Consider the following 15470-nt stretch of genomic DNA (forward strand, 5'->3'; position numbering starts at 1 on the left):
ACTAAGCCTAATCTAAAAATTAAGTCTTGAATGCATCCACTATACTAGCATTATGAAGTAAATAAGCATGCAAACAGAGAGAAGAAGCAATCATTCCTCTATCATCCGTTAAAAAAAAACAAGTACAGAAATCCTAATTGGGCACCAAAATCTGATTCACTCAGAGAAGTTACAAAGGCAAAATTGCTTTCATCAGTAACAACACATTACCTTTAAACTCCACACCTAAAATTAAGTGCTTAGGAAAGTCTTCCAAATGCTGTGTTCTGAGGAAGGCCATTATATGAGCACTAAATCAAGACAGCTAGTATTGAAAATGGAAAATGGAGATTTCTTTTTACAGAAAGCTATAAAATGCAGTTCAGTCAGACACAGGATCTGAGAAAGTAATAATAAAGTAATGCTGTAAATCACTAAAAAAGTTGGGTTTTTTTTAAAGCTAACTATCATGCTTTGGAGTAGAAGCACTGAATATGGAGATTCTCCTCATAAAGTGTTCGTTTCAAGTAAGTTTTATATAATTAGGATACAGAGAAGGGTTTCCTTGGAATTTGAATGCAGTGAATAGCCATGATATAATGAGATGCAAGTATGATTTAGCTCTGTAATTAATATTTTCTTCACCCACACTGTCACTTGTTATGATAATGTGAATCTTAACCTTAATGAGAAATTTCATACCACCTTGATTAAAGATACTGCAAATAACAACATTCTTTTTATTTTGGTTTTATTTCGATTTTATTTCAACGAAGAATCTCTTTACGCTCTCAAAATTCTCAACCCTTCTGCTAATGAAGTTTCTATCTACAAAAGAGATTTTTAGAGACTGATTTATATATCATGTATTTAAGTGAGAATTATGCTAGTATGTCTAATACAAAATGATCGTGCTCCGCAGCAAACTACCACAGCAGGTAGTTTGTCTGAAGACCTTTTAAGATGCAAGTTCCTCAATAAAATTGTGTATGCATTCCTTTACAACATTTGTGAATTAACACAAAAAGTTATTAAACATGCACACGATGCTTTTGAGATGTAAAATTCAACACATAAAATTTTCCAAGATTTCCAGAAACTTTGCAGACAACACCCTACAAATACATATACATAGTATTAAATTGGGCCAAGCAACTTAAAACAGGATCTACCATCTCAGAGACAACAAAACACAATCAAATTTCATACATGAATGATGGATACAGTTTAACAACATGTAAAATTCCAAAAACTAGAATTGGAATTTTTTACAAGACTCTATTTTACCAAAAATAAGTTTATTTCATCAATAGGTATCTTCGTGAATTTAATGAGACATACTTCCTTCAAGATATATCTTCATCTCATGCTCTGTCTCATAGCTACTAGACAAGAGTAAGTCCACTGGAAACCAAGAAAAATGTAATACTCGATACTCAATGAAATGAAAATGCGTAAGAATAACTGCCTTCTCAGCAATCCCAAACTACAGGGACATACCACACAACAGGAATAACTGCTCATCATTTTGGTAAACAGGTAAAAATTACATGGTTTATACATTAAAGATTTTATATTTACAAGAACTAGCATTCTCCAGAGAGCTTTCTTATTCTAAGAAGGCTATTATTTGAATTTCTATAAAACAGAGACTTCTTTCCTGAATAACAGTGGTTGAATTATTTCAGTCAGGAAATCATTCCTATTTGAGCATTCACAAGATCCACTCATTTTTTAAGGAGTAGTGCATATACTGCTTTGGAAAACACAAAACAAAAATATTCCAGTGGCATACTACTATATCTGATTTATTTACCCTCATGATCTTAAATTAATTATATTTGTCACATACCAAACCACATTACACTATATAAGGCATTCAACACCTCACAGTTTCATTAATGGCTATCTGATAATCACATACAGTAAGCTAATTCTCACTTTTGAAATGGCTAACAGCAAAACTCTACTCATTCAACCAGGTTTCCTTTTACCCTCTTCCATTCACAAAGTTAAACATCCCAACTCTGCAAAAGCTGTTCAAAAAGTTTTAGTCTAGAACTTATATGAACCCAACCAGATAAAGACCCACAGGGTTCTGCAGTCCCATCCTGCTGTGCTTCCTCACTAGATTCGATTCACACAGATTGCACAGCCTCACAAAAACTGACAAGCCTAACTATGGAACCTCATATTCAGCAGAACTACACCATGAGATCATCAATACAGGACCTAAATCAACTCCCATCCAAAGCAGTTCAAGAATCTTTTTGTGTTAATAAGTAGGATAAGAATACCTCCAAAAATACGGCAATAAAAATCCAACAATAGTTAGTGTATTAAAAAAAAAAATCACACCTTGCAGTGTCTGTCAAGGCACACACTGCAAAAAAAATAGACTTCAATTCCTCATTACTACCCATCAGCTCCTACTAACTTCTACTTTTAAAAATGAGGGCATATATTTAAACAATTTTCCTTAATTTTAAGGGACCAGTTTTTGGAAGGTATTTAAGAAACTATATGTGCAAAATAGCTGAAATAAAATCTAGGACAGTTACGCACCAAGCAGTCTTAAAAATCCCATATGGCCGCTGTCTGCAACTCTTGGTACCTAAATATATTCAAATTCTGATTTTGAGGATATATTCTTTTTAAATCAGTGGCCTAAAAATGCTTAAGTAAATGCTCATTTTAAAAGCTTAAAAAAAATAGTAAATATTAGTGTGAAGACACAAATTCACTCTTTCAATGTCTTTAAGAACTGTGTTTAAGATAATTCACATAGCAATTATGCATTTATGCTTACATTTGGAAATTCATGTGCAAGGATAAATGGAACAAGCACACATTTCACTCAAGTCAGTACTGCAGTACACCAAAATCTTACCCTGATTTCACTTAAGATAACCACAGACTATGGGCTAGAAACAGAAAAAAAACATGAACATGCAAACTAGCTGCTTTCATTCAGTTTTTTTCTAATCCAGTTTACTGCGCAAGGCACAAGCAAAAGCATACAAAAGATAATTCCCACCTATTGAATAAATGCAGACAAATACTGGCCTTGATTGCAGCAATTTTATTGGAAAGTTCAGTTCACCAGAAAGTGTGCAAGACAGAACAAGAGAAAGGCAAATGTGGCTCAAAGGCAAAGGGGAAAGTGTCTGCAACTTGGGCATAAGTGAAGGGACAAACATAACCCTAGAATTAAAATCTTTGGAATAAAGAATAATCTTCCAAGGAAATATGACTTCACTAGCACTGAATTTCCCCAGTTGGGTATTGTGTGTATGTGTGTGTACATATATATATATATATACACACACATATATACATACTTACAATTTTTAGGCACACACTTCCCATGTTCTTTGCCCCCAAAAGCAGAGCTGACAATGGTGACAGCAGAGTGTGTAATTAGTTTTTATTGTTCCCCTGACAGCCATAGCTCTGCAAGGACCCCTTGCCTTTTCCATTGTAAATGTTATGGAAAAATACACTAATGACAGGCATTTAATTATGGGCACAGCGACCATGAGGGGAGCTGTGCCAGAAGTGATTGGCAGCTTTGGAAACCAGATATTCACAGCAATGGTTCTTTTTCTATCATACCTTGTAATCCAGATTAGTGAAGATAGAAGTTTTTTAAAACATATTTTCTAAGGCCTTGGTTGTTGTCTAGAGATATTATTATTAATTACCACAAACAGACAGAAACTGACAAAAAAAATCAACATCTTTAATTTTTTTTGTTAATAGCAAGAAGTTTTTAGAATGAGTTCTATGTACTGACAATGCCATCAAACTCAAAGAATTCCCCATTGACTCCAGCATATAGTTAACTTTTTTTTAAATTATACATAGCTAGAAACAAAGAGATGCTATGCCCTCTTAACATATCTTTATTCAGTATTTAAAATAAACTGTTCCACATTCAGCTGTAGTTGCCGAGGTGCTTTTTCACCTGATTAATTAGCAATTGGTAGATACACTTTTTGGCAGCTTTTGTATCCCTATTATTTCTTTTGGTTTGGCACAAAAACTCCCTTTTGGGAGCACCAGAATTTGTAATGTACCCCACTTAGTAATGGATCACTAATTTTTAATAAACTAAGTCCCAAGAGAACTGCAAAATTATGTAAAAGTGTATTGGAGCAATAACTGTAAACAAATAATAAATAAATAAATAAATAAATAAATAAATGGGCCAGGGCTAAGAGCTGTCGCAGTACATAAAATACTACATCTTTTCCAGACTATACATGGAAAGCCTATCCAAGAGATCACACATAATCTTCAGACATTGGTCTGAATTGGCCTTTAACTGCTTGATCCAAATCTCTGCCTTTACCTTTAAAAAGCAACTAGCTAATGTGGATGCACAATTTCCTTGAAGAATGCTATATCTGAATGTTCCTTCACAGTTTCTCATCCCTCCCCCATGACCAGATGAATGAAATTACTCTGTGAAGCAGATTACTATGAAGAATGACCACACAATTCTGGACCAAATGGTTCTAAGTCTATGTAGCAGTCACAAATCCCTGGCTAAGCCGAACAAAGCAACATTATTCCAAAGTGGTAAGTTTGGGAATATAAAAGTGAAGCTGTCTGGCTCTAAAGTGGTAACTTACAAATAGCTGCAGAATCACAGTTGGCTGTCCATCCCCCATCCAGCTGGCTCTCATATCAGTGACTTCAAAAATGCAGTTTGCCATTATGGTGGCTTAAGGCACTTTGTGTGCCAGTGCAATGACCATGCTGTGTGTGCGTGTCAGAAGGTCAATACTTTCAAATTCCAGAGTCTCTCTTTATTTCCTTCTTTTCTGGAAACAATAGGAAAGAGAGCAGGATTGATAGCTCCTACTTTGTTAACTTCTACTCACCAAATGCCCTGCCTGTATGAATACATAACTATTTTTTGAAAATCTGATTAGACATCAAATAAAGTGGGAGGGGTTGCAGGGGGGAGAACCACAACCATCAAACAAAAACCCAATGCAGCTGTTTTTCCTGCTCATTAACAGCATTAATTGGTAAATTTTCTTGCAACAACTTTTAACAACTGCAGGAGACCAAACATCTTTAAAGCTGCTAGAAGTCCTTACCCAATGCTGATAAATTAGCATTGAAGACTGACAACTCTGCTACAAAGATCATCATTAAAATTAGCAGTAAGTAAAATAAAATATTTGGTTTTTTGGTCTACTCTCAAAAAAACTCTGTATTTTATCTATACAGCATTATAAATACAACAAAAAAATTAAGAGATTTGGGGGATTTTTTTTTTGTTTGGTTTTGATTAAAGAGTTAGAATGTATTCAGCTCCAGTTTCAAAGACACAGGCTGAGAAAAGATACACAAATTTATTTACAAATTTGAAACAAATGCAATGTAAAAATAAAACCAAAAAATCCTATGTACAGTAATAGCATTAAATAACAACAATATTTATATATTTCTTAGCTAGTCCCTGTCTGACAAGATAAAATTATTTGAATGTCTGTACAGAGAAGGAAATTCTCCTGAAGTGTAACAGCAATATGAAAAATACTACTTCGAAATCCACAAAACCAAAAGAGGTAGTGCTTCATTGCTATCCACCAGGGAACAGCTGCAGTGCTCAACTACTACTGAGGAACAGCTCACAGCATATGAACATGCCAATATCCACCCCCAAGCAAGAAAAACTAAGTAATTTCAGGGAGGAAGTATTATATTATTTTAATGAATAAAGAAGGTCAATGCTCCACAGCAAACATTAATTATGGCAAAAAATATATTCTGTCAAAACATGCATCCTTTTAAATGTCATGAGTCCAAATTTTATCTTTCAGAATGAAGCAAATATGTTTTAGCAGAGGGTGAACAGCATCAAAGTAAATGTATCTCATACTCTTTTTTTTTTATTTTGCTTCACTCAATGATTCATAAACAAATCATTTCTACTCTACACACTGCACCATTTCATCACTATAATCAAAACCTAAAGATGGTGCCTATCAAATAAGAAGGTTCTTCAAAAGTCTGAAGAAACAAACAAAAAATAAAGTTACTCAGTGAAAAAAGTAAAATAAGATTTTTTACTGCAGATACTACTGTTGAATGGTTTAATATGCTGATCTAATGATGGGAAAAAAAGGAACATGAAAAATAACTTACAGGTTTTGTGAGTCTAAGGTCCTTTTTCCATGCAATAGGTCAGCATGGATAGGAAAATTTGTCCACTAGATTATAATGCAAGTGACAATAAGAATTGTAATTTTCAAGTAAAAATTGCAAACCTGAAGAATTTGCTTTAATTCGCATTAGCAATTCAAGCAGATCTTGCTAATTAACAGAAATTTTGTGCATTTTCTTGTTAGTTGATTTTTCTTTTTTCAGCATTTTTACTGGTCATGCATTTAAATAGAAAAAGGCCATAAAGCTCTTTGCATACCAGTTAACAGAATACGGAGACCAAAATATATCTCTACATTTTGCAGCAGTCTAAAATAAATTCATTTCCTTCATAAAACTACAATTCAACAAGGTATTTTCATTAACCTGTCAATAGCAGAACATGAAGGATGTTTTCCCAGATTAAATATATATACATATATATATTAGGGCATATTTTTCTTTTACTGTATTTTTCTGGCATTCTATGATGGAGAAATACAATCTCAATCCTCACAGAACACTGGGGTTTTTTTCATACATGTATTTTCATATATTTCATTTTAACTCAAATTATTTTCTGAAATGGATAGGAATAGTGTTTGTGCTTTTGTAATGTAAAAATGTAGGCTCAGTTTCCTAAAAAAGAGGATTTCAGATATCTATACATGTTTGCACATTGTAAAATATACACACCACTTTAAATGAGCTCAACTATAATCTAGCTTGGAGAGACTACAATGAAAAGGGAGAGTGCAAAAACGCAAGGAAGACTCCTAATGCGTGAATGATTCTATTCTTTCATTCAGCTGTGCTGAAGTACCTTACAGTATGGCTTACCCATAACAACTGTAATACCATCAGAATGCAATTGCAATAACTTATCTGTTTACTTCAAACCAAATGTTTTCATTTCATTATGTTGGTGTGCTGCTGACTAACTAAATTTTAAGCACAAGAGCAACAAAAACTTAAACAAAATAGGGCCCTTTATTCTCAAAAGTGAATTAGACCATTCAGAAACACTGGAATATTATATTAATCATGAGACTAAAGATTTTTTTTTTAATGGTCAGAACTGGGTAGCAGAGCAAAGAGTATTTATTGGAAGACAATCACAGATCTAAAATACTTCTAATTGCATTTTAAAAAAATTAAATTGAAAAACAGTAACCCAAAGATGGAGGCATTTCTCAAAGTTATGGACAAACTACTATCTACTTATTTCACCAGGAAAGGTTGTGTCCTTGTTAGCATCTTCTCTCAGCTGTTCCCAATCACCAACCTTCTTCATGTGTTTTCCTGGCAGTCTTGTATTTCAGCAATGCTGCAGTCCTCCACCCAGCAACAGACTTGTGTTGGAAGAAGAAGTCACAAGACACTCAAATAAGCTAGGAGAGCTCTCAAAGCACACTCATGTAATTCTTCTCTGTTTCATTTTACGTTGCTGTGCCCGAGTGCTAGCTTATCTACCTGCCCACCTACTGACCCGGGAACTACCAGCGTGTGAAGAAACAGCCAACTGGAAGACCGCCAAGAACTAAAACACAGAATCTACAAATAATTCTCTTATTACTGCTTTGAACTTTAACACAAAATGCCTTAGCTGGAAGATTAGACCTGGAAATTTGATGGAAATTCCATTAATTTTCTAAACACTAAAGAGCTCAATTTAAAAAAATAATTTTCAGATTTTTTTCCCTCACACAATATTCACAATACACTGTGCACCACATCACCACCTAATGACACACTTCAATGCATACATACACGCATATGTGTATCTATATAAACATTGAAAGATATATATATTCTCATTACATATGCCATATACATTACGTATGCCTGTCCATATAAATGTAATGACCATGACTCTTCAAGGACTAATTGCATTCATTCATTTTTTCAGCCCAGCATGAAGCTGGTGGATTGCTGAGATCATAGCAACAGGGGAGAGAAAGGAAGGCTCATCTTTATCTGTCCCTCTCAAAAAGCACACTGGGCTAGAAGAATGCAATGAAGTGTCCTGACTACATGCACTCAAAAAAGATTTCATAAGAAGCATTTCATGAAGATCAGGTATCACTTAACAAGCTGCCTTTCATACAAGGGTGGAGGCCAGTGAAACTATTGTTCTTTGTGCAGTTTTTCCATAGAAGGTTTCAAACTGTTTCAAACACCCACTTTTAAAATAAGCACCAATGTTCTTTTGGAGACACAAGGTGTTAATGAAACTATTAAAAGCAGAGAAAGTAGGTGTAAAGAATTGACAGCTCTACTACTGATCTTTTAATTACAAGGAACCAGTCAGAGATTTCTTCAGCTCTCAGAGCAAGCTGCTGGATAAAATGCTGTAAAAATGCAAGCTATGCTATTTCAAAATAGGTTTATATATATGTATAATATATTTACAAGGATGTGTATGTATACCCCAAGTACTTAGGCTCTTATGCTTCCCTTGACATATGAAACTCACACATAATACCAACATTAAAGTAGACACTTTGACTTTACCCTTCTTCATCCACAACTTCCTAGTTTTCTTAACATGTGTTTAACTACTTTCTTCCTATTCCAGCCATTTCTGCATGCCCTCAACTCTGTACATAGGCAGAACTGTATCTATACAGAAAACAACAAAAAAAGACAAACCAAGCAAAAAACCAGCCACATGACCTCAGCACATACAACTAGCATGCTATGGTGAAATCCACAAACACGTAACAGATGGCAAAACACTCATACATCCATCCAGCTCGTGAGTGTGCTCCAAGAAGTGCCAGGTGTGTGTGAGCTGCCACATCCAGAGCTTCTCAAAACTAAATCTGTGAATTTGGCTGGCCCAGGAAGGCACTTAAGCACACATCTATCCACCCACACAACTGCAGCAGAACTTAGGTGTGTAAGAATTGAGTTCAAAGAAGTAAGATGCTTTTCTGAAACAGTTCCTAAATACTCAGCTACAAAATCCACATAGGCTGAGAAATCCAGGTTGTGAAATTCTGGTCTATGCATAGATTTTTCAGAAGTATCCACTCATTTTCCCCCAAATATGTATCTTAAAAAAAAACAACCTCTAGTTACTGACCAAATTGTGGTATCCCGTTTAATTATGTGCAATCACTAACTGAAGTTAAAATTACTTTTCAATACCTAAATTCTCTATTTACCATCTGATTTCCTGATTTTATCCACATAAATACACAAAGAGAAAATATATCAGCATCCTATGTCCTTATAATAATTATTCTATGGATTTGGTGGACAATTTTCTTGTATAAAATGCAGCCAAATCCAGTAATACTCCGAATAAAAAATACTTGCTTTTGTGAGACTAGAAGCTATGGCCTCTATGTAAGACCAGAAACTAGACCTGCAATTCAAGTATTTTTAACCACCCTGAAACGAACTAACAATTTATGAAGCTACATAACCTGACATTGAAACAACTTACATGGAAATATCTAAATAGAAACCACAATCTTAAATCATAATCCTGGCAAGCAAAAAAATGTAGCAACAATTAAAACAAGTAGTTCAGCTTGAACTGTGACAAGATTGCAAACAGTAGCAGGCATGACGCAGGTAGACCGCTTCAAATTTTGGCCCTGGTACACTACATTCAGTCTGAATTCTAATTAAAAGGACACTACCAATCAAGATTAAATTAATATGCTCCATTACAAAACTGAGCATTATATTGAGAATAATATTCCCTGATGATAATAGTTTGCAGTCCCACATGAGAAAACATATATGCAAAGAGTGCTGAAAGACTAATGCACTTTAAGGTGACAGTTAGAATTTGTGTTCGTGTAATTCTAAGCCTACATAAATAAACAAAGAAAAGAAATCACATTTTTGAGTTTACTTGAGGATTCATTTCCAATCAAAAAAAAAAAGGAAAAAGAAAAAAATGGACTAAAAAAAAGTTATTTTATTTATACCTCAAAATTTTAATACCTAAGCATATTTTCACCAGGAACTGGACTACAGCATTTATAGAAGGTGCATGCTGATAATTAAATATGAAAGAAAAGTAAGGCATGGTAATACTTTAAACATTTCCAAGAACTGACTTTGACTTTGTAAAAATAAAAAACTTTGTTACTCATACATGCTGACAATAATGACCATACACTTTCTAATTGTTCTAGCAGAACTCTGACAACTAACCAAGCAATGTAATATGAATTTTTCTAATAGACTCACACGATTTTTTATTTACCAACCATTGTTCACACTAGGAGCATTTATCAGCTGGGTCACTCAACAATTTGCTAATGTCTCTTTCAATGAGAATAAAATCTTTACATATTTCAGCAAGTTGCTGTAGTCTAATACTAATAAAAATTAAACCATCAAATCTGAAAGAAGGACAATCATTATCAAATTCTTCAAAGTTTTAATTTAATCTTAATTTAGAGTCCCTTAATCATTATTAAGATGATCAATATTTCAATTTTTTAAAGAAATTAATTAGTTCTATGGCAGTTTGTTAATTCTGAATAAATACGATAAAGAACTAAGCTAAATCACAATGTTACTATTTGTGTTTATAGAATGACAGTATATTTTGATCTCTAATTTCAAATAGCTATCACCAAGTAAGCATCTCTACTTATTCTACATGCATTCATCTCCTGAGTCTGCCTCTAGATGAAGATAAATCACTGCAAAGTTATTCCTGCAACATTGTTAAATGCTAAATATTTTGATATCAAAAGACAATTTTGTCTTCAGCTCAGGTTCTGATGAAACAAATTCAAAAGAGAAGTGCTTTCTTTTCTTTGGGTCTGTCCCACCTACCATTCAGGTGTTTGCCTGTTTTTCTGTAATGCTCGTGTTACTTAGTAAGCACACACAAACTGGCATGCTGTATAAAACAAAGGAGAGTTGCATCTGCACCCTGCTCTTACTCTTATTTTTAACTCACAAATACACATGGCATGTCCAAATAGATACATCCATTGTGAGAGGGCAGTATTCTAAGACAAGAAATGTTTGGTTTTAAAGCAGAAGGTTTAGAAACATCTTAAATTTAACTCTTCCTCTACTGTTTGGAATAACAAAACTAAGTTTTCTTTGCAGTGTGCTGATGTTTGATGTTGGATTAATAAGAGTAGTATAGTATTAACATATGATTTAATTTACTTGAATCCTTGTAAATATAATTCAGTGCAATGCCCATCGACTAGGTAAGCATTTGTTTGTACCTTCAACTGTCTTCACCTACGCACAGTTAAGATCATCACACATAAGACAACAGAAGTGAAAAATCTTGAATCTAAGGCTATTTTTGAAGTGTTTTAACTGTTATGCTAGCAATGTATGCATTTAGTCACACTTATTTCTCTCCCAATGATCCTCCTTTCACCCAGTGGGACTTGAGCATATAACTTCTTTTTTTTTTTCCTAGCAGTTACATTTCATTTTGCATAACAACAGAAATAAAAATTCTGATTTTGAGAGGCAAGTAATTTTTGGGAACATATGTTCTCTGATGGATTATGTGAGGTGCAACTTTTCATCTTATTTACTCTGAGCAGTTTTTTTCAAGTAACACATGTAGAAAGAGGAAAATGTAGAGAGAGGCATTTCAAATCACAGATGTTCATCATACCCAAACATGATTGTTTCTGTTTCAAGTTTTTGGGCCAATTATTTATTGCTGAGACACTGAGATCAGGAGCACAGTAATAAAGTGCTGGACAGACTAGCTGATCCTGGGCACTTGAAAATTCTGCTCGTTAACTTTTGCATCACCTATTTTAAATCTACTCTGGAATACCAAGCAGTGGAGTTTTCTGCAGGCAACATAGATCTATTAAAAAACATGACCTGTGACAAAAATCAATGTGCTAATCTCAAGCCAAACAGCAGTATCAGAAGCATATAAAAGAGATAACGTAAGATAAAACGTCCCCAAATTTTCTTAGACTAGCCTGACAGGTTTACCAAAAAAACCCCAAAAAAACAATAAAAAAAAAAAACACAAAAAAACCCCACAAAAACAAAAAAACCAAAAAAAACAAAAAAACCAAAAAAAGGTAAAAAAGGTAAGCCTGCCACGGGCACTTTGACAAGGCAAAAATATTTAACACCCAGATGACTTTTTACCTCAATACATGGATACCATTTGGAGGAAGACTGAAATTTTCTGATGCTAAACATGAGGGAAACCTCCAGGAAAAAAAAAAAAAAAAAAACAACTAAATGAAACCTTCCTTTCCAGAGCTGAACTGCACTCAGAGCCTGGTGCTAGGAACCCTCCGGTGCCACGAGAGCGGGGCGACTGCGCCAGCACCACTCGGCCCCGACTGCGGGGACCCCGACAATGCGCCGTCCTGTGTCCGGCGGTACCGGCAGACCCCGCCTCGGGACGGCGTACCTACCTCGCTTCCTCACCTCCAGCCCGCCGGGAGAGGCCCCGCCGGGAGGGCAGCGCAGGGCACGGCCGGGCAAAGCCGTCCCTGACAACCACCTCACCCGGGTGCCGTGCAGGTCTTGCCGAGGCCGCAGAGCCCTGCCCGGGGCCGGCTCCCTGCTACCGGCGGCCACCACGCCTGCCAAAGGAACCCTTCGGGGCACCACCGGGGGACCGCTATCTGCGCCCCTCATCACTCCCGCGCTCCCGGAGCAGGGTTGGCAGCAGACAGGGCTGCCCCGCGGCGAGGGGCGCCCATGTCCCCCGCCGGGGGCGCATCCATCCGGCTCCTGCGGGCCGGCGGCGGCCGATCCCGGTGAAGCCTTGAAGGGAAGGGATAGAGGAGAGCAGAAAATCAGCCCCGCCAACCGCCCGCATCCATCGCTGGCTGCCGCCCTGAACCTCCCTAAAAGAAAAGTTTTCGTCTCTTTCTTGCAGCCGGTCTCTCGACATAGGTCTCCGGCGCCGGAGCGCCGCTGCGCGCCCGCCCGCCGATCCCCTGCCCGGTGCGCGCCCGCGGCCGCCCCGCGTACCTGGGGTTGGAGCTGTTCCAGTACACGGCGTAGCGGTCGGCCACCGCCTTGGCGCCGGGCTCCTGCCCGCGCACGCACACCCACAGCGCCGCGGCCGCCAGCAGCAGCATCTCCACGTGCGGCATCGCGCCCGGCCGGTGGCGCGGCGAGGAGGGATGCGGGGAAAGATAAAGAAAAGGGAAAAAGGGGAAAAAAAAGAAAAATAGGAACGGGAAAGAAGGCAGCAGGAACCGAGCCGGGGCGCGGGAGTTCTGGGGTGAATGAATAAAAAGCGAAGCGCGGAGGCGGTGGGCGCCGCGCCGCAACGAGCGGAGGGCGCTTAGCGCCGCAGACGAGCAGCAGGCGGGGAGGGCGATCCGCGGCCCCTCAGGAAGCCTCACCCCGGCAAGGGGTGGTGTGGGCCGAGACGGGTGGCGGCGGCAAGCGGCGAGCGGCTCTCATTCACCGGGAGTTCCGCACGGAGCCCACGGCGCGACATACACCGGCCCGCCGGCGCGGCTGGCGGGCGAGAGCAGCGATTCCTCAGCCCCCTGCGAGCGGCCCCAGCGGCGCTGACGGCCGGAGTGCGCGGGGATGGAAGAAGCGAACGAGCGGGAGACGAGGGAGAAAAGCGGGGAGGAGCAGGAGAAGGAGATCTTTCCCCTGGAAGTCCACGGGGGGTCCGGGCAATATATTAAAGGCGGCCGGCTGGTAGCGGGAGGAGAAGTACCCGCAAATGTCAAAGCACAAAGTTTGTGTCTTCCTTTCTGGCCCTCCGCTCCCCTCAAATGAGCAACAAACAAAAACAGGGGGGGAAAAAAAGGGAGGGGGGGAGGGGAAGAGGGGGAAAGAAGCAAAAGCCCTGAGGAGTTTGCTTGCTGCGCTGATGGAGTTGAGAAGCCTGTTCTGCAGCACGGAGTGTCTTGAAGGAGACTTTGTGGAGTGGTTTTCTTGTCCTTCCTGTTCCTGGGCGGTGGATGCACCAAGGACTGAGCAACAGCAAAGGAAAAAAAAAAAAAAAAAAAAAAGGCGGGGGGCAGGAAAAAAAAAGAACGGCCAATCCAAGAAATATAGCGGCGTGGAAACCAAGGAGATGAAAGTAAAAAAAAAAAAAAAATTGTTTTATGAGAGGGCGTGGAGAAAAGCAAAATCTCGGTCTCGGAGAAGTGCAAAATCAAGCCTGCAAACTCCTCTGATGATGCTGGTCTTGGCTGGCCTCTCCTGCTCGGGAAACGAATGGAGTAATACGGCGAGGTGCAGAAATCTCCTGATTCAGCCTCCCGGAGCCTCTCTGAGATAAAGCAGGGTCCAGTCCCGTGCACATCAACTTCTGCGGAAGAACAAAACAGTTTGAAGGGTCAGGGAGGAGGTGAGAGTAAAAGAATCCACCCCTCCGAGGACTACACAGGGAGATCGAAAAAACCAACCACCCCAGATCTTCTCGGTCTTGCCCAAAAGCTGCTCCCCTTTTCCCTCTGAAGCAGCAGCAAGAGCAGCAAGGAAAAATATACCACGCCAGCAGGCAAATAAATAAACTTGAATGCAGCGGCAGGCAGGGAGGGATCGTAAAGAGCGACGAGGATTGGAGGGGCAAAAGTCAGTTTTGAAAAAAAAAATGCTTTATGGGAGGAAAAAAATCTTTAAACAGTCACGCCCCCTTTTGCAATGACCGGTTCCTTCACTGCGTGTAAATCCGACATCAGCAACCTGGAAAAGCTAGGAGCCTGGCGTGCTGAGCTGCCTCTGTGCATGCGTGTGTGCGACAGGCAGCCGCAGAGATGTATACGCGGTATAGCGAGGTACGCACACACACACACACACACACACACACACAGGGACACACACACACACACACAGGGACACACACACACACACACAGAGCACCCATACATACATGCACACGCGAGGGTCCGATCCGGCGCCGGTGTGCGTAAGGGATGAAGACGAGGAGGAGGTGCAAGCAGCCAGCTCGAAACACGGGCGATGCTGCTTGATCATGTGGGATTTTTGCATGCAGTTTACTTTGGAAAGAGGAGATTTGCCGCCGCAGCCAGTCAGGACATACCCTGCTGTTTGCTTACAGATTCCCTTTTTTTTTTCTTTTTTTTTTTCTTTTTTTTTTTTTTTTTTTTTTTTTTTTTTTTTTTTTTTTTTTTACACCTCGAGCTGATTGGCTTGCAACACGAGAAGGGAGGCGTCGTCCCGGGCTTCTCCTCCTCCATGCCAAAAAAATACCCAACCCCACCTTCTGGAAACCTGACTAATTGAATTACTAAGAACTCGGAGTGGTTCCTGTGCAGCCTTACTGCTAAAGGTAACCATTTCGTTGCCGGATGCTGCGACAGGCATTGCGCGGAACCCGCGTGTGGACGAGTTTCCGCCTGCCACGA

At 39.0% G+C, this 15470-nt stretch overlaps 1 protein-coding gene across 1 annotated transcript in view; it reads right to left on the bottom strand.

Annotated features, from left to right (window-relative positions):
* The window catches only part of EFNA5 (ephrin A5), a 205358-nt gene extending 191286 nt beyond the window's left edge, over positions 1 to 14072 (bottom strand). The window contains exon 1 of the mRNA XM_066568984.1: positions 13102 to 14072. Within this exon, the coding sequence (XP_066425081.1) occupies positions 13102 to 13226 (125 nt within the window). The 5' untranslated portion in view covers positions 13227 to 14072. The remainder of the gene's footprint in view (positions 1 to 13101) is intronic.
* Positions 14073 to 15470: the final 1398 nt, after the last annotated feature.

The sequence above is a fragment of the Molothrus aeneus genome, chromosome Z (assembly GCF_037042795.1).
Source record: "Molothrus aeneus isolate 106 chromosome Z, BPBGC_Maene_1.0, whole genome shotgun sequence".
NCBI classification, from domain to species: Eukaryota; Metazoa; Chordata; class Aves; order Passeriformes; family Icteridae; genus Molothrus; species Molothrus aeneus.